General features: G+C 34.0%; 4 protein-coding genes across 14 annotated transcripts in view; 1 reads left to right on the forward strand and 3 right to left on the reverse strand.

Annotated features, from left to right (window-relative positions):
• Positions 1-13,055, reverse strand: part of P120ctn (adherens junction protein p120) — a 43,251-nt gene extending 30,196 nt beyond the window's left edge. For 5 of the 6 annotated variants that reach the window (XM_083093454.1, XM_083093453.1, XM_083093452.1 and 2 more), the window contains exon 1: positions 12,951-13,055. The gene's annotated coding sequence lies outside the window, so the exon portion shown is untranslated. The remainder of the gene's footprint in view (positions 1-12,950) is intronic. The other variant, XM_083093455.1, reaches the window with a different exon arrangement.
• Positions 13,056-13,091: 36 nt separating this feature from the next.
• LOC145968167 (replication factor C subunit 4) lies at positions 13,092-17,751 on the reverse strand. Of its 5 annotated transcripts, none has more exons than XR_014437681.1 (8): positions 17,563-17,751; positions 17,023-17,298; positions 15,856-16,249; positions 15,631-15,744; positions 15,366-15,449; positions 15,135-15,287; positions 14,387-14,740; positions 13,092-14,128 (listed from the first exon to the last, which is right to left on the reverse strand). XR_014437681.1 is itself a non-coding variant. In XM_083093466.1 (7 exons), exons 1-6 carry the CDS (start codon positions 17,673-17,675, stop codon positions 15,195-15,197), a joined length of 1,074 nt encoding a protein of 357 aa, XP_082949592.1. In that variant the 5' UTR covers positions 17,676-17,750; the 3' UTR covers positions 15,056-15,074; positions 15,191-15,194. The 5 variants fall into 5 exon arrangements, 2 of the variants coding, with proteins under 2 accessions (XP_082949592.1, XP_082949594.1); XR_014437680.1 differs by having other exon boundaries at positions 13,092-13,842; positions 13,986-14,740; XR_014437679.1 differs by having other exon boundaries at positions 13,092-14,740.
• Positions 17,752-17,977: 226 nt separating this feature from the next.
• Prosbeta2 (Proteasome beta2 subunit) lies at positions 17,978-20,104 on the forward strand. The gene is made up of 4 exons (XM_083093474.1): positions 17,978-18,137; positions 18,683-18,862; positions 18,958-19,273; positions 19,577-20,104. The coding sequence occupies exons 1-4, from the start codon at positions 18,076-18,078 to the stop codon at positions 19,850-19,852; spliced, it is 834 nt and encodes a 277-aa protein (XP_082949600.1). The 5' UTR covers positions 17,978-18,075; the 3' UTR covers positions 19,853-20,104.
• On the reverse strand, positions 19,466-27,931 carry Qua (villin like protein quail). Of its 2 annotated transcripts, XM_083093457.1 has the most exons (10): positions 27,746-27,931; positions 25,506-25,598; positions 24,976-25,092; positions 24,143-24,486; positions 23,371-23,852; positions 22,858-23,141; positions 22,466-22,652; positions 21,083-21,331; positions 20,703-20,999; positions 19,466-20,578 (listed from the first exon to the last, which is right to left on the reverse strand). In XM_083093457.1, the coding sequence occupies exons 1-10, from the start codon at positions 27,782-27,784 to the stop codon at positions 20,226-20,228; spliced, it is 2,445 nt and encodes an 814-aa protein (XP_082949583.1). In that variant the 5' UTR covers positions 27,785-27,931; the 3' UTR covers positions 19,466-20,225. The 2 variants fall into 2 exon arrangements, with proteins under 2 accessions (XP_082949583.1, XP_082949582.1); XM_083093456.1 differs by lacking the exon at positions 27,746-27,931 and having other exon boundaries at positions 25,506-26,034.
• Positions 27,932-27,945: the final 14 nt, after the last annotated feature.

Below are 27,945 nucleotides of genomic sequence, written 5' to 3' on the forward strand. Positions count from 1 at the left end.
CACGGGAAAATCTCGGTTCTTCTCGGTCGGAGAGACTAGCAGTCGAGTGAGAAAACTCGAAAAAGAAAAAAAAACATACCGACACGCATTATATCGGTGATCGATGTAGCGCAGGAGAACTGGCTTGATAAGAGCAATCTGTTCCGTTTCGAGCTGTCTGTTACATAGGTATTGGAGCCGCAGAAGGGGAGTGACGGAGGGGTAGGTGGATTGTAATTCGAAAAATTGTCATCGCGGTTCCATCATATTCGCGTTTCACGATTATTCGGTCTTTTCTCCATAAATTTTCGTGCAAATTATGACGCGGAAAATCATACATCGAAGATGCGGCGAGAAATGCACATACATTGTTTTATAGGCGATTTTTTATCATTATATATGAAAATATCAGTGCGTTGAGAATAAGCAAACAGGTAAATATTTTTCCGAGTGCGATGTTGCACGTAGAATAAATGTTTCTCTTTAGCTTCTATTATCATTGCTGCCAAAATTAAATTTGCCATAACCGACACACAATTAAGGGAATCGAGACAAATTAATTAACTTATTGAGAGAAGAAGATTCAACTAAAGCTTATAAATATTGTTATAAATACATAAATATGTGTGATAAACGTATATATTATATTTGGAAAGAGTAGATACACAAATGTCTCGGTCCAATAATTAATCAATAGTATGAATTAATTAATATTTTGCTGGAAAAGAAATTATTGTACAAAAAATTCAGAAACATTAATTTTTTTCTTTTTTGTCAAATGGATCCATTTGCTTATAATTGTCGGTAGAATCGCTTCTTTGCGCGGATAAAAGTCGGAAGAGGTTTTTCATCCAGGATTTCTTCCTGGTGCGATTGAGTTCGCACGGTACGCACGAGGGGTATCATCAATCAATCGTACGTTCCAGGAACTATCTCGCGATCGATGCTGGCACTGTCGAAGTCCGGTTCTCTCCTCTCTCTCTTTCTCTCTCATTCTATCGCGTTCCTCGAGCGTACCAGCAGCGTCGCGGCGTCGACGTCGACGTCGACGTCGACATCGACATTCACCCACGTCGAGGGGGGGAGTGTTGTATGGTTTCGATATATTTCCCCTTTAACGTAAAATTGACGCAAACTTCCTATTCGGTATTTAAATCCCAGCGTTGATGCGATGTCCAAATGTTTGTTTGAAAATTTTACGTTTGAAATATTTCGTTTCCAAGATTTCCGAAACGTAAATTTAGAGAAACGAAAAAATTGAGTTTCACGCTCGCGCGTTAATAAAATTTATTTTATTTAAAATTACTCGTACAAAAAAAGCATCCGAAAATGGGGGGAAATTTTAATACCAGGACTTTCAGGATTTTATGATTTTATAAAATCTTGACGTGTATGTTCTTTGAACTTTGCATATACTAGCTTTATATACGAGCTTTTTATATATACTTATAAGCGTGCCACTCTGACAAACTCTGACGTTTATCTTCAAATAAAAAATTATTGACTTAAATCTCATCTAAAATTGCACTAAAAAAACAAATTTTTTTTTATGAAAATAACATTTTCAATCTCAAAAATTAATGATGTATGAGATTTTAAAATCCATATCTGGTTCTTGAGCTTAATTTATGAGAGAGGGAATGAGAGAGAGTGAAAGAAAACTATTATAAAAATTTAAGTTATCTTTTAACATTTTCAATTAAAAAAGTCGATATTTATTTAATGAGAAATATATTAAGCGTATATGGGGAAAAGAGGTTTTTTTCCTTGCAATATCTTTGCGTGAAGCTTTATTTCGCTGATACGAGCGAGCGGTGCTCTCTTGCGAGGGAAAAGCTGGGAAAAGGGACTAGAGTGCATCGTAAGCGTACGCGCGCGCAGGAAGTAAAGGGTGACGAAGAATACCACGGGGAGAAGAAGTCTCGAGGAGGCGGGGAGTAGGAGAAAGAGCAAGAGGATATGGTATCACGAGGGAATGAGAACTTCGTCCGCAACCTCGTTTTCCATTCCGCGACGCATTGTTGAAAAGCTGCTCCCGCCTTTCTGATTTTTTTCTTCCTCTCTCTTTTTCTTTCGTTCTTGCTTTCTCTTTCGCTGTCGGAAAAATGGGACGATCGTGACTGCCGCGCGTGCATAGATGCTCAAAAAAATTTTCACAATAATCTTGCAATTAATCGTTGTTGTGTGTGGAATATCTTATAGTCTCTAAAAAAAATGAATACAAGAGTCAAGTGTAAAGGTAGATAAAAGAAAAGAATGAAAAAATAATAATAAAAAATATAAGTAAATATAAAAATAGGATTATATGCATGATAAAAAAAAGAAATTTAATATGTTTTTTTAAAGTAATTTAATATTAAAAAGTAAATTTGATAAAGATATTAGAATGTTTTTTATCGGATAATTAAGAAAAGAATTTATTTGACCCTTTTTAGTTTATATGTAAATGCAAATTTGATAACAAAAGATAGAAATATTTTTTTATTATTTCTTTTCGTGCGGTGATTTTTTAGATTTTGAAATAAAAAATAAAAAGAATGAATGGAAGAATTTATTTAAAAAATGTATTTTATATATACATATATATAAGATGAAAGTTTCACATTGAAATTCGATCGGTATACAAAGTCTAACAATTTCAGAAATAGGATATTATTAGATCTATGCTGCATCATTATTTATGATGAAATTGCGATCAGATTTTATGAATATCGTTTAAATTGTATATAACACATTTTGCGTTTTTAAATGAACATTTATAACAATATATACAAAGAAAGTATAGACGCATGGATATATTTAATTGAAAATTCTATATAATGTATTGTATGTATATATGGAGGCCAGATTTGAACACGAAGCAAATGAAAAGCAATAACATATATCAATAATCAAATTATACGTTATTATTAATATACATATGATTATCTTTATTATCTTTATTCATGTTCCATTAATCAATCAATATACAAATAATAATATTAATAATAATAATAATGATAATGATAATGATGATAGAAATAAAACATATTAATAGCGTTATAATTCAATGATACCATTTTGCAAATATTTTATATATTGAGTCATCGGTCATTAAATGATCGACGCAGCTGCGTGAAATATTTGCGCTATCATACAACGAGCGTCTATAAATCCGTTCGCGAAAAAGCGACGTTCCGTCCAGTCGAGAAAAATAACGGGGGAGAGAATCGGTGTAACTCGGTGCGGTCCCCTCTCGTTCTCGGGCGAGATCCCTCCGTCTCTTTGCTCCCTTCGCTAATCTTTCCGACTCTCGGCTTCCCTCCCCCCTTCTTTCAGACAGCGCGTTGTTGCATCACCCCCTCCCGCTCCCCCTCTCACGTTCTAGCTATGCCGTACAACGAGGTCGATATGTGTTTGAATGAATGAACGTAGGAACACGGGAACGCAGGCATGTGCGTGGCCCCGACCAGACACCGCTTTACGCACGTACGCCGTATATCGGGTGTACCGGAAATACCGAATGATGTCCTTTTTTATTGCCATTTTTTTGCGCGAATTATTCATTAATGAAAATTTTTAATATGTCGGATATCTTTCTACTTAAGCTAAGAAAACAAAATTTTACAACATAATTTATTTAAGAATATGATTGTCCTCTATTCCTTCTAAAATATGTCGCTGAAGTTTGTTAGAAATCTCTTGTTTTCAATAATTTATTACTTGAAAATTACAAAAGCCTTTCTTCGTCAGAAGAATAAAAAGACACCCGTTGATTTTAGAACACTCCATACATGCGTTTTACACACAAAGCAAAGGATCCGAGCAAAGGATCAGATGGTCGGGAAAAAAATTGCAGGGTCCTGTATTAATGGTGTATCGCACTAATATAGTCGAAATGATGATGAAATATAAAAGAATTAGAAAAAATAGTAATTAGAATCAGACAAACTGAAGAAGCAAATATAATCACACTTAATAATAAATTACTTAATAAAACACAGAAAAATTTTTATATATTCTTGTAGATAAAATATTGATCGATGCAACATATTATAATTATTTTTCCATCAAATTATACTTTATATATTAAAATCTTAATCGTAAAGAATTATAATTTTTGCTATAAATTTATTCAGTTTTATATGACATTTACATGGAATTACATATAATTTTCCCCGTATAATATCCCTAAAATAATTTGGGTAACGCATTTTATAAGAGACTGTTATATGACATACTTGAATTAATTTTCGTTGAAACTTTTCCTCCATTTTCATATAAATCCCATCGCGTCTACATTCATCAATCTTCATCTTTCATCGTTGATAAAAAATGTCGAACCACTTATCTCGCCATTCGATTGACGCTCGTAATCGCGAATGAATTTCTCGCTCAAATTTAGTATTTTAATATCGAAAGTCGCGCGAAACGCGCATTTTTCTTCTCTTCCTTCGCATTTTCTAATCCAGCTGTACTTGCGTACGTCTCGAGTACGTCTCGCGAACAAAAGGCGAGAGACGATGGAGCTTTTTTTCTTTTTTTCCCTCTGCAGGCAGGAAGCCATCGAAGATGAAAGCCATTTCCTAAGCCCTAGGAGAAGTTCCGGTGACATACAGAATTTTCCGCCCTTTTTTTTCCGCGGAAAGGTCGCCCGAGGACGCCGTCAAGACACCGGTTGAGACAACCGTCTGGTAAAAATGGACAGACGTTTCATCTGTGAGATATTAAGCGAGGAATTACAGCGAGAGGGAACAAAAAAGTGCTGAACGAGCACGGGAGGGGCGTCGTGCTTAATTAACGATCGCGCAATTGTCATTCACTTGTCGCGATCTGTTAACTCGTTCATCCCCAAATAATCTTTGAATATTTAAGACCTAAAAATATTCGCATAATTTTGATTCTTATTTTTCGTTCGCGGTAAAATAATTTTCAAATATCTTCTAACAATCTTTAAATAATATAATCTTACATAATTCTTTAGAGTTAATTTTCCGAATAATTTTTCTCATCCCCAAATAATCTTTGAATATGTCTAAAAATACTCGCGTAAATTTGATTCTTATTTTTCGTCCGTCGTAAAATAATTTATAATTGGATTTATTCTAAGTTACTCCTCCTAATAATTTTTATTTACAAATATCTTCTAGTAATCTTACGTAATCCTTTGAGTTAATTTTCCCAATAATTTCTCTCATGTGCGATTATTTTCGAGATTAAATTTATAATCTTTACTTTTTTCCTATATTGAAATTGGCAAAGTACAATACTTTCTCGTGAAATTAATTTGTTCATCGCATACAGTGCAGATGAGCTTTTCTGCAATTGCCGATATTCCGACGGCCGCAATTGAATGCAACGGAATGCAAATATTGCACAATAATATGCTTGGCGAAGTAGGGCGTTAAGAAGTCGTCCTGATCCAATAATGCTCGCCCAGGTGAAAGCGGCGCATCAGTTAATCGCACTTCGTGTCGCAATCATATTTTCGGGGAAACACCACTTTATTTGGCAAATCAAGAAACTTGGGTTTGCGAGTATTTAAAAAAAAATCGCTAAACGCGATTTCTCACTATCTTATCTATTTCATACAAGATTCTTGATTATTAATATTGATTATTCTGAATTAGTCTGACTAGACACTTGTTATTTCTATTCACTTTTACAATATTAAATATCAATTAAATTCCTACTTGTAAAATTAATTGAAAATCAATATTCAATGACATATTTTGTGTCAGTAGGGTCAGTGGAGAGAGATAACGATTTTGCATATATATATACAGTCAATTTCAAAATTATATCTCGCTCGTCAACATGGAACCGCAAATACCGATGAGATGAATAGGTCCAAATTCGAAATCTTCACAGCGTGGTTCCTAATTAATTGGACGAAAATTTGGGAGAAGATGGAAAAACATGCGACATCCTCTTGTCTCTTCGTCAGTTGCCATTGATAAATTCATTTGGGTCAGTCTGGCTAACTTCGGTAGCTATTCGCTATCGTGCTGAATTAGCGCTAATGGAGAGAAGGGGGAAGGGCACTGCAATCTTGGACTGAATTTCAGCGACGCAGCTCAGGTATTTCCGATTACTCGCTACTTGAGAATTCCGCTCGATCGCCCTAATCGGCGGCCGCGTGTCGATTTCCTGTTCGACCTGCTGTTTTACTTGCCTCTCGGTTTTATTGCGGAATTTTTGCGGCACCGAGTGCGATAAAAAAGAAGTCTGAGTCTTCTATATCTGTTGGAATGTTCAGTGATATTTCGCTGGTTATTTAATATTTAATTTAAATCGTGCGTATATACTTCGTATTGAAACAAGTGTTTATTATCGTGGCAACATTTGTTTTAAAGAGAGCGAGAGAGACCACGTGTTATTACGTGTCTTTAATTTATACGCGAGTACACAAAATATTAGTATATTTAATATTAATATTGAATTACATTATTGATCAAAATCTAATTAAAAAAGTAGAAATTTTTAAATATGGAATTTTTTAAATATGGAATTGTAATTTATCCATACATATAATTTATACGTATGTGTGTTTATAAAATTATAAATTTATTTACAATTTATATATATTTATAATTATATATATTTATATAAAATATAAATGCTTATAATTATATTTAAATATATACTCCTGGAAAAAAATTAACGCATAATTTTTTTTTCACTTTTTCTTTAAAATTTTTCGTTAAAATTTAAATATCAGCTTTTAAAGAAAAAATGAAAAAAAAATTATGCGTTAATTTTGTCCAGGAGTATATTTACATATATGGACGTTATTGTATTTATAAATAAATACAATTATATGTAATATATTTAAACAAATTTCGATATCATTTTTATCGAAATTATAATTTATATTATTTTCTCGTACGTAAACTTCTCTTAAGCTTTTTTCGTTTCACAAGTTTGTCCCTTTTGCTTATCCCGGTAGAATTATGAATTCGGCCATTGCCATCAAAGAAAGAGCAAAGTTGAAGATTGCGCGATCGGGACCTAATGATGTGAATGATTAAAGATATCGCGAGGGATGTAAGGTGCCATAAAACCTTTTGGAAAATGCTCGGACTCTTTATCGCGAAGTAACTCTTCTTTATTTTTAATCCTACTATCTAACCGCGACGTAAAAATATATTAGAAAGAAAAGTGGAAAATTTAAGAGGAATTTTGAAAACCTCTTAAGAATCTTGACATTATTACTCGGAAATTAACTGAAACGTTTATTATCAAATTTACGTGATTACGCCGTCGTATTTCGATTATTACATTTCGATATTTCGATTCTAATTAGATTTTTAATTATCGCATACATTGTACAAGGAAAACTTTAATCGTACGTTTTAAATACATCAAACAAGGGTAATGGAGAATAAACATTTATCTTTCAGAATACTAATAAACCTAGATGTAACGTAAGATTAGCATAACACAACAATTCTGTTTCAAGCTTGTATGAGTTAATTGCGTAAGTTAATAATAATATTAAGTTCCGATCTATTATATGGAAACGTGGAAGCTGAGGAGAGTTAAACGAATTAATGATAATATAAACGACAGAATATCTCCTTTGTATCGCGGCTCTGTTTAATCTACCAAATTGCCCGTGCAATTTTTGCGATAGACGCAAAGACGGATGAACGATAACGCTCGCATAAATGCGAGAATGCGTCACGTCACACAGCTGCACTTTTCTGAGAAATTGACGCGCAATGTACTTTAACGTCGCCGACAAACCGTTCCCTTACGAGATAAAAATGATAACTGATATTATACAGTCCCCAGTCGCCCCTTTCGTCCTCCCCTCGCTCCTCCCACGAAGACGGACAGGCGATAAAATAGACCGCTAAAACTGTTGCACTGTTCTTGTTATATCCTAGTATGTCTTAAAAAATTCTCATTAGTATTATTAATAAATTTGTAGTATAAATTGTATCATCGTAAATTCTTTATAATTTTTTTTTCATCAATCAGTTTTTGTCTTTCTTTATTCGTTTCTACTTGTTTGGATAGAAATAACATTATTAAGATTATAATTAACTTAACCATGATTATTATTTTTTTCATTTCGTATTAATAATTTCAGTTTTGAATAAAGTCTCTGTGGAATAAGCGAGCGTATTTTAAATATGAAAATTAGCATAATTTAGAATATATATATTTCTCATTTACTTTTCGACTATTTCTAGATTATTATACGAGCTATGTGTATTTATATTATTTGTAGCTCGTATAAAAACTTTAATTTTGAAATATTAGATAAACTCAAATCCAAGTAATTTGATTTACTTTTTGGGTTCAAAAACGTAGAGATAAAAACAATAAAAATATTCAAAGCGATATATATATATATGGATTACAAATAATATACGCATAACTCTTTTAATAATCTAACAAATTTTAATAATTTGACAAATAATGGAAAAGAAGATGAGAAAGGAAAAAATTATCGAAGAGAGAAATTCGCGTATAGACGGGGCAGTTTATGTGTAACAGCAATTGCCGTGTGGCACGTGACACTGACAGCGCCATTTCCGTGGTTAGCAATCGCTGCGGTCGTCGGCATCCCAGTCATTATGAACGTTAAATATGTCGGTTCAATAAAGTCAGTTGCAATGGAATGTCGAATGTCACTCTAGTTATTAGACAGACTTCATAGCTGCATCCCGTGAAAGTCATTGCAGAGAGAAAAATTATATTTTGTGAGATTAAAAGAAAATATCAGCGTTGAAATTATGTGTTCTCTCTTTATATAAATTCTGAATTATATATATATTTTTTTAAATGTAGAAGAGAATCTTCAAAAGTCATCATTAAAAATATTGAAGAGATACTTTACACAAGAAGCAGAGAAGAAAATTATATTTTTTGAGATTAAAGAAAGAAAAAAAATATATTTTAGTATTAAAATTATTATATGTTCTTTCTTCATAAATTTTGAATTATATGTACGTATTTATTTTTAATGTAGAAGAGAATCTTTAAAAAACATCATTCAAAATGTTAAAGAAAGACATTTTACACAAGAAATAAAAAATTATACCAATTTTATTTATTTGTATGATGGACATGAAAGAACCCCGCATTGCGAGGGAAATTAATTACTTAATGGAACTTGGCTATTAGAGAAAGTTTATGAGTAAAACCAAGGAAAACTCTTTCTCAGAGTAATCGTTCGTGGAAAAGGAAGTTACATCACGTTAATAAAAAATTTTACTCAAGATTAATATACAAAATTCAAGCGAACTTTTAGAGTATCGTTGGGAAAATAATACGAAACGTTCAAGAGTGATTTTTGCGAATAATTGCGTCCATTAGTAATCGAGTGAGAGACATACGTACGCTACTCGCAATTTCGAATTACATTCTTCTCGCAGGATTCAATTCGACCCGAAAAGGTCACCGAAAAAATTGTATTCTTTATTTAAGAAGAATTCTCTCTAAAGCTTTCCTCTAATCAAATATTCTAAAAAAATTCAGAATATTCCTCTTTAAAAAAAGTCTCTTATTAGATTAAATTAGGACTCTTGTTAAAAATAATATGTGAAATAAAGAATATATTCTAAAGTATATTAGAGAGAAATTACTACTATTAAAGGGAAATCTTCTTTAGAATATATATTTGGCACTTTTTTAATGGGACATATTATGCAGTTTAGTGGACTATTCTATAATGTAGAATATAACTTTTTCAGTATGGTGGACTGCGATGCTGCTCACATCCGACATTTATACAAGCTTTATTTTTGGCTCGGAATATCAAAGTGATATTATCCTCGACGAAGCTATAAGTCGCATCAAAATCCATTCAAAATTACAGTAGTCACGATTGATAGGATTCGCGATATCGAAAGAAACGTTTATTGAAAGGGATATATAACATTGTCTCGCGACGACAACAGCAAACAGTCGTTGGAGTTGGAAATCGAGAAAAGTCGGGGAAATTGAAAACAAGACGAAAGGAAACTGCAGACTTCCATCTCGATAGGCAGGAATACGATAGAGAGATGTTTGATTGCCGATATAATTATTTGTGTTTGAATATTATTGAGTTCTTGGGAATCTTGAGTATAAAATATTATGAAAAATCATCGAACATAAATATAGTTATAAATTAAGTGTTAAAGTATCACGATTTTTATTTATAAAAGAATATGCCGAGAGAAGAATAATAACCAAAGATCATAAAAATTAAAAAAATATATAAATATTAAATATATAAATAATGAAATAAATAAATAAATAAGAAGAATAATATATCTATAAAACAAAATGTACAATGATTATAAGAATATACGAAGATAAAAGAGAAGAGTATATATGACAAAATAAAAAAATCCCACAAGAAACAATACTTATTTTATATTCTAATTTTTATAAGAAACGCGATATTACAAAGTGCATACATATTAATATATGTTAACTAGTTCTACATCGCGAAGATCATAGAAAATAGGAACTTGTTAGTCTTGGAAAAATAAGAAAAACTTCACGTATGCCTTTATCTTAATTTTTTTTTCATTCTTTATCGAATTTTAAAACTAACATAAAAAATTTATATTATGGATTTATTACTTTTTTTAGGTCGTAATAATTATGGATGTATATTTCTGGGACATTAAATTTTACCTATATCTCTAGAGTGTTAAATTTTTCGGCAAATTTTTGTTCCATGTTTTAAAGACAAGGGAAAAAAAGATGTTCGGGTTATCAATGGGGTTCAAATCCCACACGGCACGGCACCATCGGCGCGCTCTAATTTTCTATTTCCGGCTTGTACTTCTCTCGACGCGACCGCGGCTTAATTAGAGGCACGAAAAGTGGAAAGCAGTCGGAGGAACGGCGGGGGAGGAAGTCGAAGGGGTCTCGCGCGCGCGCCTCTCTTCCCAGAGATAAAAGATACTAACTTCCGAGCTTTATCGCGGCATGCTGGGCCTCTGGACTTAGTCTCGAGAATAAATACGCCTGGCTTCGTTATCGATCCTCGCGGCGACGCGCCGTGTGATAAGCGCGAAAGACGAACTTTGTTTTCTGAATTCCTTCGCTTGTACAACGGACACCCTGTATTACATGGTCGGGAGGAACTGTTCTCTTTTGCTGTCTGTTTAAATTTATTATAAATATTACGTGTGTTATATAATTCAACCAATTACATAATTTATAGATTGTTTGTGATAATACACGATTGATATGTATCTTACAGATACATGTTTACATGTGTCATAATATCGTATAAATATATGATTTATAAATTGATCGTCATTGGACGATTAATCGGTTGCAATTAAAATTACGTAAAATATGAGTAGATCATTATGTAGATTTTTTTAAATTTTATATAAGTTATATAATAATTATATATTATGGAATTAAAATATTTAAAGAAATTTATCATTGTTCGTTCTCACACATATGCATTTTTATTTTGGTTGTGATAACATTTATTTTATTTTATTTTGTAATTTACTGTACCATCTGTAAAAAATATGAAAAACAAATATGAAAAAGTAAATTTTCAAAATTACACTTTGAAAACGATAATACATTTACAGTTGTCTTTTTTTAAAATATTTCATAAAAATATCTTTAAATTTGAACAAATAAACGGATAAATTTATATTACACACACTTTATTTATTTATTTATTTATTTATTTAGAATTATTAACGTAATTCTAGAATCTATATATATTTTATATAAATATATATCTTTTTCATATATATATTAATTAATATGTGATTTATCGTAATGAGCAAGATATATATATAGCTCGTTTGCTCTTTTTGCGGACAATAGTCGATTATTCAATGAGAAGCGAGAACATATCGCTAACGTAAATTTAATTTAGGAATGATAACGCAAGTTCAAAGATCTCTTTTCTTCTCTCGTAAGTGTATCTGTCTTAAAGTTGATCGGGAACAATGATAAATAATATAACACAGTTAATTGAATTTTGCCCAACAATTGATTGACAACTCGAGTAAACTGATAATGCAAGTAACATGGAATATCATTCATCGAGTTATAAACGGCATCGCGTGTAAAATCTACGTGAATAAAATCAATCGGGCGACGAATATGACTATTTTCGAGGAGCACTCGTACGCGTTCGATTTTCGTTTTATAAAATGAAAATGAATCGAGGACGCTCAAGTAAAAGGTACTAAGAGCGTACATGTGCGCCTGTACTGTCGCACATGAGTGAACTGCGAATATACCAGATTTAGTCGCATAGATCTTTATTTAATTCGGGAGAATTCAAAGGCTAAAGATCAAACGATCAAAGCGTTTAGAAACCTGAATGCCTAAAGAAGTAAGGATAAAAAGAAAGACATGCGATGAACGGGCTTAAAATTTCAAATATATGCAGGAATTAAAAAAATATATAAGATCTAAAGATTTGAAGATTTTATTAAAGATATTTTAATTATATATAATTTTGATAGAAATTAAATTTTGCACTTATTGCATGTATTATAGAAATTTATTTTACTAGTATTGAATGAATTTTAAATTTAAAATCTTCTATAGATCTCTTAGAGAAATATTAGACTCTATAAAAAATATATAATGTTATTTGCAATTTTATTGATTAAAATAAATTTTATATTAATTAGATTATAACGAAATTTAATTTTACTAGAATTCAATAAATTTGAAACTTAAATTTCAAATGTAAAAATATAATTACAATGCAAATTATATCAAATATATGAAATCTCTGTGTTAATTAAAGTCTGTATGTTTGAAAATTTTATTAAGATAAGGAGACGAATAATGCTCTCTCGAGGGAAAAGACCGAGCGCGCGATTCAAAGAGAGAATACGTTAGCAAACGGGATACTCTCGGATACATATCCATGTGTGATCTCAAAGGACCTGGAATTGGAGCATTCGGCCAATCGGATCGCTTCGAACACTATTCGTCCGGTATTCCAGTGTACTCGATGTATCTCGAATTATCCGCTGATACAAACTCACCTTTTCTACGACTCGCTGCTCCACGAGCGACGTCTCCCGTCACATTCCACGAATCGGCCGTGACACCCGTTACAGCCGCAGGAAATAGGATCCGCCTCGTGACCGCCGTCGTTGTTGTTGTTGAATAGCCTGCCGGTATCATCCACGCCTTTGTCCGAACCGAATATATCACACAGGCCGAGGACGCGAGCGAACAAACGCGAGGAAGAGGAGGAGGAGGAGGAGGAAAGAACGAAAGCGAAAATTCCTCGAATCCTTGAAATCCTTTCGAACCCGGCGCCGCGGCGCTCCGTTCGCGAGGTCCTGTCAAACCACGCGCCTCCTTAGGATCCCGATGCGCACATGGAAGCGTGCCGGCTCCGTTCGAGTCCTTTTGGAGCCGTAATGGAGAATAATAAATTCGGAGTAATACAAACGTCAAACGTTAATGCTGCCAATATTCATCCACGAAGAGAATCGTCAGGATCTCACTCTCGTAACTGGGGGGGTGGAGGAGGAGGGAGCGTAAAATGCAGCGCGATTAACCACCCGCTTCACCGGTCGGATCTTCCTTCAGGACGTCGAACATGTCTCGCTGCGGTTGGTCTTTTTTCTCCTCTTGTTCAGCGTCTTCTCGACCGGAACATCCCGCGGTTTAAATTCTCTTCTCGTCTTGATTCTGCCAAAAATTTCTCTCAAACACTGACTCCGTTTCTTATTCTCCACAGGATTCCGGAGTATAATAGACCCTCGTTCAAGGATGATGGACCTTTGGAGCCGAATAGTACGCCTTCGTGCTGCGAAGGGCAACGCGGGATCCGGCGTAAATCCCGCCTCCAGATCCGAGATGAAAAACGTGAGGAAGTGCCACGAGGACTGGATACACTCGTCGTCTCCTCTTGGTCTGCTGGTCCTGCACGTCACGACGAGGAACGCGGTCAGCACTCCTCTATCTCTCTCTCTCTCTCCTTTCTCTCCGGAAGTCACGACCTCTCTACGCCAGCAAACGAGAGAAAGAGAGAGAGAGAGGTATCTCGATAAGGAGGACGGACGTACTCCGAAACGACGTAGCGAAGAACGATGCTGCAGCGGCGAGGACGGGCGTCGTTCACGCCCCCGTACGTTCGTTCGTCCGTCCTGTCTTTCTTCTAGGACGCGACACGGAACGCCGTGATCGGCGGCGATCTTCCCCGATACCACTACTCACGGAATAATAATAATAATGATGACAATGAGGATCACTCACGCTTTACCAGGACGCGGAGACGTGGCTCCGTCGTCGTGGCCAAGGCTTGGACAGTGCTCTAGAGGCACAATGTATGATAAAGAGAGAGACAGAGAGAGATAGAGAAAGAGAGAGAGATAGAGGCGGTGGTACGGCGGGAGAGGGGGAAGAAGAGAGCAGAGAGATACGACGAACGCTTTCGAAGGAGGATTTCTCGCGAAATGAAACGCACATGTGAACACGCGCCACACCGGCTTCCTCGTGCACACGCTGTCTTTTTTTCCCCTCACGGACGACACATTTCCGAAAGAGCGAGTGGCGGCGGCGGTCGCGGCTCTCTCGCCTCCTTCCTCTCGCCAACGCCTACACGATACACATTGCACGCAGTAGCAACGACGCCCCTACACGCCGAACGTCAGTGGTGCTCAATCCGACGATGTCCGAGACGCTGAGAGCCCCGTTTCCAGCGACGCCGGGATCGAGTTTTATCGACGTAATTTTTCCATCTCGATGCGAGAAAGCGTCGAGAATGTTTCAGAACTCGTCGCGATGTACGTCAAGCGGTTTGGTTCTTATGACGTATCTTCTAAAAAGGTAAAAAAATTATAATTGCTAAATGATACCTAGAAATATTTCGAGGGTCGTGCTCGCGAAGTTGGTTATCGTGAAATCTCTAGGTGTCTTGGTAAACTTTGGCGCTGATGCTGCGTCGGTTTAGTTTAGGGATATATGGCGATTTCTAGTTGAAATATCACCGTACTAATACTAATAGAGATTCTGATATACCCTCTATAATAATTCCTAATTATAAATATATATATATTATTTATAAATATTATTTAATAACTAGTTATAAATACTATTGTCTTCAGGATGTTCTAAAATTCATTTTATAATCATTCTTGATTCAAATCGGTACGCTGAAATTATAAAAGGCAAATTGCAATTTTTTTAAAAATATATAAAAGTTCTCTACTTACACAATACATAAATATAAATATAAATGTTTACATATATAGAAACATATTTTTATAACTTTTTTATGGTGATTTCCACGCTATTAAGATGGTAGAAAATATATTTAAAAGCTGCAGATATTCGTCACTTCCTTCTGTTAATTTATAATCGCATTCCTATAAAAGAAAATTTTTCATATTTGTATTCAATTTATATCATTAATTTTTTATGTGTATGTAGAGAAAATCTCTTACCCCGAGCATATCGCCAATTATCACTTTCTGTTTGTCACTCAATTCATCAGAGAAAATTACTTTCTCATTTAATTGTTCGATTACCTAACATACATAACATACACAAAACATAGTATAATTAAACCAATTCAATCAAACTGTTATAGATAATCAATATGTATACGACAAGAATTATTATTTTACAGTTTATTATTATTTTATTATTTTAAAATTAATTTATTTTTAAATTTTTCAAAAATTTCAACAGCAATAATTAAAGCAATACCTGTGAACCTGGATATCCTTCCAACAGCAAATTTTCGAGTAATGTCTCGACATTACTATAGTTTCCCTTTTTACAGGCCTCCCACAGCGCATTAAATTTTTCATCAGGAATTAGCTAAAGAAACACACATACAAAAATGTATTACAATTCCAAATAATTCGAAATTATTCATAAATTACTCAACTTACTAATAATGATAAATTATACTTTTAAAAACATACTTACTCCAATCACATCAAGAGCATCATCCACGGTGATCTCATAATTCTTGCCCTTTAGTCGTGTGATTGATTGCAGACACATGACGGCCTGTCTCAAATCGCCACCGGACGCTTCAACGATTTTCTCTAGAACGCTTCTATCAGCCTTTAGATTCTCCTCATTGCATATATATTCGAGTCTGCTGATACTCTTCTCATCGCTCAGTGGCTTGAATCGGAACTTGGTGCAGCGCGACGCTATTGGCTTGATAATTCGCGATAGGTAATTGCATACTAGGCAAAAGCGCGTGCTATGTGCCTCTTTTTCCATAATTCGACGAAGTGCTGTTTGTGCGGCGCCAGTCATACTGTCCGCTTCGTCCAATATGATGATCTTGAATGGTGGACATTTCTTTCCGCTGGAAAAATAAGTATTGAAAAATTTAAAATATAATGTTGAAACCATTAATTTTATTTTGTCTTATTTATTTAATAAATTTTAAAGCAATATTATAATGTGTCTCAGGTTGTGCCATTTTGATCATAAATCGCAGTACAGCACATGAGATCTAGAAGGGATGCTTAATCCTCAAGTACACGCGTCAAAGTCAATGTGGATCAATTTTTCTTTTTATGTCTTTTATATGCAAGAATGTCAATAACTAGTTTAAAAAAAATAAAATTATGGAAAATGAAAGTTTTTGATTATACTTAATACTTATTACATAAAATTTAACATCGAGAAAGAATAAAACTAATAGTATTAATATGTATCTACATGGCTTTTAAGCGAGTACTTGAAGATTAACTGTTTGCTTGTGCTTTTCAGAAGTTCACTAATCTTGTAGTTCTTCTGCATTATCAAGCATTTTTTTTATCTAGTTGCTAATAAGAGATGCTAAGATACTTTATTAGATCTCCTTGATGACAACAAAATGTGCCCTTTCATAAATAATCTTGTGTGCCGAGATTCTGCGATCATCAGACCTTTTACTGGATCATCATTGACACTGATTATATATAAATAAATTTAACATTTTAATAAAGAAATGGATGATATATTTATTTCTAAAAAACATGTTAAAACTCTATTATTAATGAAAATTTTAATTGCCAAAATTATGATCATTAATGGTCATGATCATGATATTATTAGGAATACTTATAATTAATAAAAAATCTATACACTTACTCTGGTCCAATAGGATTAGCCTTGCGTAATGCAAAGGATTTGATCTTCTCTCTCACAACCTGGATACCTCGATCATCGGAGGCGTTCAGTTCCAGTATCCTATCCTTGTACATGCTACCAAACATCTGCCTTGCAGCTGCATGGATAATGCTGGTTTTGCCAGTACCCGGTGGCCCATAAAACAGCATATTAGGAAAATCTCCACGTTTCATAGCTTGCCTTATGACATTCACCACCTCTGTCTGCTCTACAATGTCATCGACATTTTTTGGTCGGCTGTAAACAAAAAATATGATCAAAAACTGTAAGCAAAAAACCTTATACAATCTTAATCTTATTTGTAGAAGTCGAAAAGAGGAATAATATGACAGTAAAATTATGACTTCTGTTACGAAAGTCGAAAGTGAAGAGTTGAATCGTAACAAGAAACAGCTAAAAAAAAGATATTTTCAGATAAAGTTGTTCATATAATAGTTGTTTGTCATCTTGAACAAAGATCGCGTGAAAAAGGTTAATCTTAGAATAATAATGGATACTCACTATTTTTCCACCCATGGTGTCAAGTCTTTTTTGTCATCCTTGGCGCGAGAAGTCGACGGTTTCTTCACATCTGTTGGGGCGCCCAATTTACCAGTCTTCAAGAAAGCGTGCATTTTTCTTAATTTACGCAACTACGCACACTTTGGGCTCTTCATAGGTTTTCCCGCCTATTCGTCACCATTTGCATTTCAAACCTTGCAGATGGGTTCAAAAATCTACTTGTCAGAATGGAATAATGGATGAATGAAATTTGATTGATCGAAAGAAGCAAAACTTTCCAAATGCAACCAATAATAGTTATTCACACTGTGCTCGATGCCTGGCATCCAATAAGAAACTTTCGTTTCTAGTTTGCAAGTTAAAGTCACTAGGCGACAAATTTCTATCGCGCGCAGTGTGAATCGTGCATGATGTGAAGTGACGTGCAGTTGATGGATACACACGCAGAATCGTAGGATCACGTAGGGTATCTGTGTCATTTTTTGGTAGCGATATATATTTGACAGAAAAGTCATGACTTCGCTTCTCGCGCCAGAAATTCCACCGTCGGGCTTTTCCTTTGATCTCTGTCAAAGGTAAATATTTTATTTTGTATCATAAAATTAAATTGGGCTTATTTCTTATAGTTTTCATAGTTAACCTATATATCGATATTGCTGTGTCACACATAGCTCTATCAAATTTTATTCATAATACAAAAATTTTTATATAATATTAAAATATACTTATAAACGATTTTAATTATATAAAAAAGAAAGAATAAAATTTCGATGATGGAATTTTAATTTAACATGTCAAATTAATTTCTTGATATTGCTATGTCATAATATTATTATTATTATTTGATTACAATAATAATGTTAATCTTTATAGTTCCTAATTAATTGTTGATTGATACTTGTTACATAAAATAATGATAAAGTAATTTTGTATATAAAATATTTTTCTATGTTAAAATATTTTAAAGCGATGCATATATATATTAAAGCTAGAACTTTGTCACTTTAATATCCACTTTAAAAAATATTTATTTTTATATATATAACAAGAATGATATACTTAATTCATATATCTTTTAATATCGAGACAATTCTTTTTAATGTTTATTTACTTTGCACAGGAACAATGCCTTGATCAAAAAAGGCTTTGCTGCTCCAAAAGCAGTCAAGACAGGTACTACTATTGCTGGTGTAGTATATAAGGATGGTGTTATTCTTGGTGGTGATACGCGAGCTACAGAGGACACGATTGTTGCAGATAAATATAGTTTGAAAATTCACTATCTTGCTCCCAATATGTAGTGAGTGTCACAGGATTCTCTCTGTCAATCTCTAATGTTATGAATGATATATTTAAACTATTCGAATTTTTATTAATCATTCCAATTTTTTTCAGTTGTTGCGGAGCTGGCACAGCAGCTGACACTGAAATGACCACTGAGATGATAGCCAGTCAATTGGAGTTGCATCGCCTGAATACTGGTCGTATTGTGCCAGTGTGTACTGCAAACACACTGATTAAGCAAATGCTGTTTCGTTATCAGGGTCATATTGGTGCCGCACTCATTTTGGGTGGTTTTGATCTTGATGGACCGCAATTGTATTGCATTTATCCACATGGTTCTACCGAGAAGCTGAAATATACTACTATGGGATCTGGATCATTGGCGGCAATGGCGGTCTTTGAAAGTAGATGGAGGCCCGATTTACCGGTAACGAGTACTTCTAATCATATGTAATCGAATAACTTAATTAAATCTAGAGTATAAAATCATTGCCATCTTAAAATTTTAAATTAGGAGGAGACTGAATTAATAAATTTAGAGTCTAAAATATTCATTTTTAATATGATTTTGTATTATATATATAAGTGATAATTTTATCATTATTTATTATTCTTTATTTAATCTATTCTGTTAAATATTTATACAACTTTTTATGAATTATTTTATGTATACATTTTCCCTCCTTTTTATATATTTTCGTCGAATTAAAAACTGACTTATCATTTTTAGGAGGAAGAAGCGAAGCAATTGGTAGCAGATGCAATTCGCGCAGGCGTGTTCAACGATCTAGCGTCGGGATCCAATGTGGATCTTTGCGTCATTCGTAAGACCGGTGTCGATTATCTGCGACCATATGATACCGCCTGCGTGAAAGGCGAGCGGCAAATTAATTATCGTTACAAGCCCGGCACCACTGCGGTGCTTACCAAGACAGTGCAGCCGATTATCGTGGAGGAGGAGACTGTGCGTACAATTCAACACGAAGTGATGGACACGTCTGCATAAGATTCTTAATTAATTCAGCTCTATATAAACTTAAATTATAGTAAACTTTTTCCAAACAGTAAGTGTTGATTATAAAATCTAATCTTTAAATATTTCTAATAAAAATATTGTGGGATGTGCACAAAGCATACAATTTCTAAATGCTGGCGCTCTCGAAAAAAAAACCTACTTAAATTTTTTCTTAAGTGGCTTCATGTATATCCTGCGATACCAGCAGGAATAATAAAATATATGTCATCTATACAAAGTTAACGTTGAGGAGTAAAGTAATATAAAATAATTCGTTAAAATTGCCTGCAAGTTTATCTTTTGTCGAAAACAAAAGATATAAATTTAGGATATATCCTGTACATGAGGAAGCGATTTATAAAAGTTAGAAGAGTCCAGCGGCCTGCTTGAGCCTCTGCCTTTTCCAAGCGGGCAATTTCTCGAATTCTGCAGGTTCCATCTTGAAAATTGCGATGAAATTATCATAAGTCAGATGCATCTCTTTGCGTCTGACGTCAACGCCAGCTGGCAGGTTCTCTGGCTCACTCTTTAGCATCGCCGGCGGATATTTGATATAATTATCGAAATCTGTGGTGGCTTTGGTGGAGGGCATTTGCGTTCTCGTCGATTGATCTTTGTCCTCTAGCAAGGCACAGAAAACTTCGAACGGCTTGTAATCTCTTAATAGATTATGATTCCAGTTCTCGAACAGCCCAATAAAGGTGGCCGGTTCCAACCCTGTGCGACAAGAATAAAGATAAAATCAAATCTAACGAAGATTTTAAGAAAGAATGATTAAACAAAATATTTCTAAGGAGAAAAAAGCGATATATGTTTTTTATTTTTTATCATTCGAGCTCACCTTGCTTGATTACTGAAATGATCGTATTGCGATTTCGACCTGCGGGATGTGTATAAAGATATATAGTAGCGTCCTCGACACATTCTTGCAATGTCTTTGGAACAGAAAATTTGCCTATCCACACCCAGATTACACTACCGGCGTCTAGCAACCAGATAGCTTCTGGTATCAAAGAATTCTGTCGGAATCCGAGAACTTGCTCGCCCACGAAGAGGCCGTTCTCGGTGCGGCACTGAAAGAGGTGTTTATCCAGTTCCTCGCCGACTTCCTCGGTCTCCGCGCCATAACTGCCTCTTCCTGAAGAAAATAAATGAAGTATCCCGAATAATTTTAGAAACGCTCAAAAGTTACCTCTTTATTTTTCTCTTTTTATAATTTACCTCCAAGCTCAAGCCAGAAATCGTCGTCCTCCTTCCCCTCAGCGACAAGGGGTACATTTCTGGGCGCAAGACGTCGCGACGCCTGTCGAGCGTCACCCGTGCTCTTGCTGCCGCACCAGACGATTGGTGTGCTGGAAAAGAGGATGAACACTGCGCTGGAATCTAAGCTACTCGCCCGCAACGGACGTTCCACCGCTTTTGAAGTGTATGGCGTCGAACCGAACACTCTGACCAGATATTTCTTTGGCGCTATGAATCAAGAAGCTTCATTGTAGAAAATGGGAAGATGCAATCTACAGATTTTCTTTCTTTAAAGCAATATACAGGGTGACCCATTTTAACTTAGGCAGCCAAATAACTCGAAAAATAAGCAAGATAGAGAAAAATGTTTTAGACAAAAGTTGTATGGTTTCGAGGGGGCCATAAGATGGTATCATTGGTTTGACCTTGAAGAGTCATTTGAAGGTCACGTGAAGGTCACTTCAATTTTTTTAAATGGAACATCCTATATATTTTTGTACATTCTTGTAGCTCATCTCGAGAGCTTTCCAAAACACTATAATTAAGTACATTTTCGTTAAGTACTTTTTGAGTTATGAGGCTTGAAATAATTTCTTAATTTTACATAAACCGTAAAATATCTTGTAAAATATTCATTTTTCGATTACCTTACCTTAATAGTTTTATGTACAAAATAATGAGAGGAATCAATTGGTGTAAAGAAAACACATAGTTGTTTCGAAGAAAAAATATGTAATTTGCAATTAACAATTCCATATTTTTTCTTAAAAACAACTATGTGTTTTCTTTACACCAATTGATTCCTCTCATTATTTTGTACATAAAAGTATTAAGGTAAGATAATCGAAAAATGAATATTTTACAAGATATTTTACGGTTTATGTAAAATTAAGAAATTATTTCAAGCATCATAACTCAAAAAGTACTTAACGGAAAGGTACTTAATTATAGTGTTTTGGAAAGCTCTCGAAATAAGCTACAAGAATGTACAAAAATATATAGGGTATTCCATTTAAAAAAATTGAAGTGACCTTCACGTGACCTTCAAATGACTCTTCAAGGTCAAACCAATGATACCATCTTATGGCCCCCTCGAAACCATACAACTTTTGTCTAAAACATTTTTCTCTATCTTGCTTATTTTTCGAGTTATTTGGCTGCCTAAGTTAAAATGGGTCACCCTGTATATTTTATATTCATGTGTAAATTTTGAAATTTATTTCATTTTATTTTTTTCAACAATTTTCTATCAATTTAAATATGACAAATTTTATGTCTTTTATATATCTTTTTGTATGTTATTATTTTTGTAAACTTTTATTTAAATAATAGTTTAAATTAAATTAAATAGGTAAATTTTACGCGAATCACGGTGATGTCCAGCAAGTATCTTCAGCTTGCCATCATAGATCTGCAATAGATGAGGTGGTTCTCTGCCTTGAGATGCCTTCACCAATTGCGCATTCGTCTCTTCGGATAAATGACAAGCTGCTGTCAACGCTGCGTCACGATCTACCTTGATAGAATGGACACCTTCCCAACAATAAATCTGAAAACAATTTCATAAAACATTTCATAATTTCATCTAGTTTTTTGCAGGATTATGATATAATTTGGAAAAAAAATTTTAAATGTAATGCGTTTAACAAAAAAATTTAATAACATATAAATTAATAATAGATATTTATAGACATTTTTAGGAAAAAATTTATGAACTTGAAAGACTCGCACGCGTGATATAATTGTCTACGTACAATACTTCGACACCTTCGTCCTTGTCCGTACTTGTATAGCATCACGTAGCAAGCTTCTGCATAATAAATCCCCCTGTCGTCCTCTACCTGGACCATGCCTTCCTGTTGCTCGACCCTCCACAAAGTCCGTTCACCGGATCCGTCGTCCACCAGTTGACACTCAGCCGCCATTCTGGGTCTTTCATTCATGTAATCGGATTCGAAACTCATCGGCAAAGTTAGTGGTCTAGTCTTGGAAGGTTCCCAGCCTCTCAATAATGCTTTCATTTCCACCGGTTCGTGACCTTGTATATATTTCATTTCACTTATTTTATTTTTATCCAACTATTGCATGCCATTAATATAATTTTTGACAAAAATTTTTTACAATCAACTTCTTTTTAGCCTTGTCTTAAAATGTTTATTTTCTTTTAATTAAAATATTGTCGTTGCATTTTTGTTTATTCTTAAGAAATTTGTAAATACTTGAAAAACTATTTTTTCAAGCTGAAGTAAATCCGTCTCGTATACTACCTTCTATCGCCCTGGCCACTGGCATGCCGTCGCTGTAATTCTTCTTCTTGACGAAACCACGCGCGTTTCTAACAGCTTCCAATTTTTCCCTAGCGTTGACATCACGGCCCACCCAGGCCCACACCCCTGCCTCACCCCGATCCACCAAGTACACAGAATTGGAAGTTAGATCGCTACAAAGGATCGGCCCAGATTTCAATTCGGCGACCTTGTACTTGCCCGATTGTTCGCTGCACTTGTACAATTTAATGGGACTCGGCGGGTTGATGCGGTGCTGGCGATCAGGCGCCACTACCCTCATCGAGGGATCCAGCACGCTGCTGAAGAGCTGCTTGTCGTCTTCGGGCAACGTTTGCTCATAGCCATCCTCGACCACCACTACACGGCCGTTATTATTCTCTTTTCGGGATTCTAAGAGACTAGCAGCGTGACGTTTATGCAATGGATCTGATAAGGATCCTAGCCACAAGAAGATGACACCTCTAAGAAAACCAGAAATAATTTTTTTGTATCATTTTACTTAATTGTAGATTTTTATGATTATTTAACGAATTGTTTCGTACAATTTTTCATTATTTAAATTAAGTCTTAATTATAAAACGGATTAAGCTTTATTTAATAGCGTTAAAAGGAACAGATCTTACTTCTTGAAAAGTGTAGATATTCTTTGTACGCAAAAATTTTGACAAAGATTTCCACATACTTTTTGTCCCAAGTATTCTGTGAAATATATAAATTATATAGTATATAAATTAAACTTCTAATAACATACTTTGCACGAATATCCACTAGGATGACATCGCGACAACTAAAATGCTCCCAGCTGACTCTCGTCAGTTCTGTTAGAATCGGCACGGCCACCCCGGAGACTCGATGAAGAGTGCAAACGGGTGGATCGTCAAAATGCAGGTTTTCGATGATCAATCGTTGCCGAAAATAAGCGAGGAACCGGGAGCTTTCGCGACCTTGCGCTTCCCGCATCAGGATCATTGCCGAGATCTGCGAGTCGAGCTCGGCGGCGCGAAGCGCTGCAGCACCGGACACTGTCGAGTCGCAGTTGACGCCAATCCAGAAATGGATGGCACGTACCACCGAGGTATCCTTCAGGTCCTTAATCTATCAATCGTGTCCCAAGAATAGAAATCTCAAAAATCTTATATTGAGTATATTGTTTCGACAAAATTGTTTTCTGAATGTTAATTTGTTATTAGGAATAAATGTTATTAATCACATCAAATATAAAATCATGTATATGTATGTGTGTGTATGTGTGTATAGGGAGATAGATAGATAGATAGAGAGAGAGAGAGAGAGAATTTAAATAAATTATATATAAAATTTCCAAAATTAAATAAAATATTTCAAAATTTTTAATGTCGAAATTTTCAAATGTTCATTTGAGTTATTATTTTTATAATTAAATTATTAAGCACTAATTTTTCTTTTGCAACAGGTTTAATAGGAGCAATCTAGAAGAGTTAAATTTAGCGAAAAAGATTGCTTCATGTAGAAGAGTCGGAAACAAGGATTACATGTATATGAGGAAATGTTCGCACAATTGCGGTTTCTTTTATGACGATGCAACACAATGTAAAGTAAAAGTACCGGCATGCTTGGGTAAGGAAGAGCACCGTCCTTCGCAGATACAGCATAGACGATGTATGCTGATTCGGAGAGGAAGAGCCCCATATTGTTGCTAGTTACGGCTGTTGCACGCAGACCCTGCTCGACAAATATGTAAGTGTGAAATGTCAAAAAAAAAATATTTGGAATGATTAAGAAAAGAAATTAATTATAACATAAAAGTAATAAATAAAATTGTAATAACAAATTTAATAATCACTTTATCAAATCATTCAAATATAATTACTATTACAAATAAAATAATACTTATTTAATATAATTATTATATTATAGATAATTTAATTATCATAAAACTGACAAAATTATAATTTTAAAATGACAATTTTCTTTATATTTTTTATTATTTTTTAAAATTATTTTTATTTTTTTTAAATTATATTTTTTATATGTATATTTTATTTATAGAAATATTATATTTATAGAAATTATGTACACACATTGGGATTTTTTATTTTGTTGGAAAATAAGTATGTTTATTGATAATAACTCACTTCGATCTTCCAGACGCGAAAAGTGCTACTGTTCTTCGGGATATTCTTGAAGACTTCGCCGCTGGAATCATCACTGCGGTAGCTCCTGTCATCCTGCAGGATGGTATTCAAATCTTCAGAATAAAGCACGCTCGTCATATTTATCACTAACAAGGTCCAATTTTTTCAAGAATTTCTCTCTTTTTAAAACTTTTCTAATCGACTTTTATTTCCCATATAAGAGTCGATATTTTACATCATAAAATAACGATAAATCAATTCGATTATTTTATTTAGAAATCTTATGTCAAGAGTAAAGTCAGAACACTGGAGTACTCGAGCAAGTTCTCCAAACTGCTGTAGGAGAAATGCCGGAAAAATCGAAATACGAAGTGGGAATTTTTCAGGATCGAGCGTCGAATATGCACGCAATGAAATAATTAACAATAACTAATTCCGGTACGATAACATTGTTGGCATGTTTCGCGCGGGCGAGTTCACAGGCAAACGAGGCAAGAGTTTTGCAACACGAGAAACTGCGCTCGCGCGCTTCGCGAGCGGACTGAAAACTGAGTTACCAGAGCTCGCGAAGATCTCTACCTCGCAGGTGCACATGAGTGCGTGTTCGACGTAGGTGTAGGAAATTGTTTGATATCTTAAGTGTAAGTATTTAATCTAATTTAATTCAGATATCTTCATATGATTTTTTTAAATATAATCTGTTTTGATATATTTAAATCTATTATCAATTTTAATTGTAATAATCATTTCTTTGTTATTTTAATTATTTATTTAGTTAATGAATAGTTTTTTATTTAAATAACTAAAATAATTACAACACAGCAAAATAATTCAAGTTTACTTTACAACATTTTTCATGTTTACAAAAATTTTTATCATATAAAAAATTTATTTTCAAGTAAAACACAAATTTAAAATGAATATGTAAAAGAAATTTCAAAATGTATAAGTATATTGAACTTTTTAAATACTCTTGGATAAATTAAATGCAGAGGATCAATTTTAAATTAAACAAGGATGCATTTTTTAAATATATTTTTTTACCGCGGGTTATAATTACTGTTATTTATTCTAAATGATAGTAATTATGTAATTTGCGATTTCTAAATAATTCAGTCTAAATAAGGAACTTTATGTCGCTTGCCATTGTCTCGAGTTGATTGACCTGTAACCACATCGGATCCCGGTAAGATGGGGCCCATTACATCGCGGCATTGTGCCGGTTTTATTTTCCTCCTTGTGTGTGTGTGTGTGTGCATGCGCATATCATTTATTCACACACACTTTTACGCACGCACGCACACGCGCTTAAGCATCATTCGCGACAATTACCGTCACTACGAGACAGGAAGTCGCAACTGCCGCCCGTATGCGCATTTTTGTGCGAGAATTGCGTCAAAAGGTGAAAACTCGCTGTCATTTGATCACAAATATTTACAAATCATTTTTATAAGAAGGATTAATTTTTTTCGAATAAATCGTATAATGATTTAATAATATAATGGATGAAGAAAGAAATAACATTATAACATAAAATTTTGGGAAAATGCAATTTTTATTTGTTTGTTAAGATGTATAAATATACGTAGATAAAAGTCAAAAATATTTCAAATATTGAATTTAAATTAATTAAATTTAATTCTCTTCAAAAAAAAAGTAATCAAAATTTATATCGGAAATTTGCTCTATTTTATGTTAGTAAATATATCTTATTATTTTTTACAATCACTCTACTGATCTTAGTTTAGTGTACATTTAATTAATTATCTTTAATATTATTTATAATCTTGTTAATACTATCCACATATTTTTTTTATTTTTTTTTATAATTATTTCCAATATTTTTCACAGTTTCTTATTTTCTTTTCGCGTCTTCCCTAATGATATTTGATCGTAAATCTAGTTTCCTGCTTAAATTAAGTGATTATGCAAGTACTAAACAGAGCAGAAATATATGGGAAAATAGAAGAAGAAAATATCTTTAATTAAAATATAAAATGAAAAGAAGAATAAAACGAAAAAAAGAAACATTCTTTAATTAAATCTTGCAAAGAAAAAAAAATAATTAAAGGAATTAAATACTTTCCAAAAATATATAATATGTACAGCTGATCGAAATTCAACGGTAAGCGGGGAGGAGATTTATCCTTTTTCATCGAAAAATTTTCTAAGAACTTCGCACTCACGTTTCTCTCTCATGAATCTTTCACGATCATCAAACTCCTTGAATGATCACTCACCCGCCTGGAGAAATCCATTGTTCTAGTTATCGCGGACATCAGCAATCGGGATCCATTTAAACGCCGCCTCTATCTCGCGGGGGACACGCGCGAAGGAGCAAGGATACACCTCGTTCTTCGCGTATGATGCGTGTACGACGGCTAACTGTATATGCGAACAACTGATACTTCTTCCCGGCTAAAAAGGAGACCATACCGGT

The sequence above is a fragment of the Camponotus vicinus genome, unplaced genomic scaffold (genome assembly GCF_025532165.1).
Source record: "Camponotus vicinus isolate PSW18456_S1 unplaced genomic scaffold, iyCamVici1.0 SCAF_3, whole genome shotgun sequence".
In the NCBI taxonomy this organism is placed as follows: Eukaryota; Metazoa; Arthropoda; class Insecta; order Hymenoptera; family Formicidae; genus Camponotus; species Camponotus vicinus.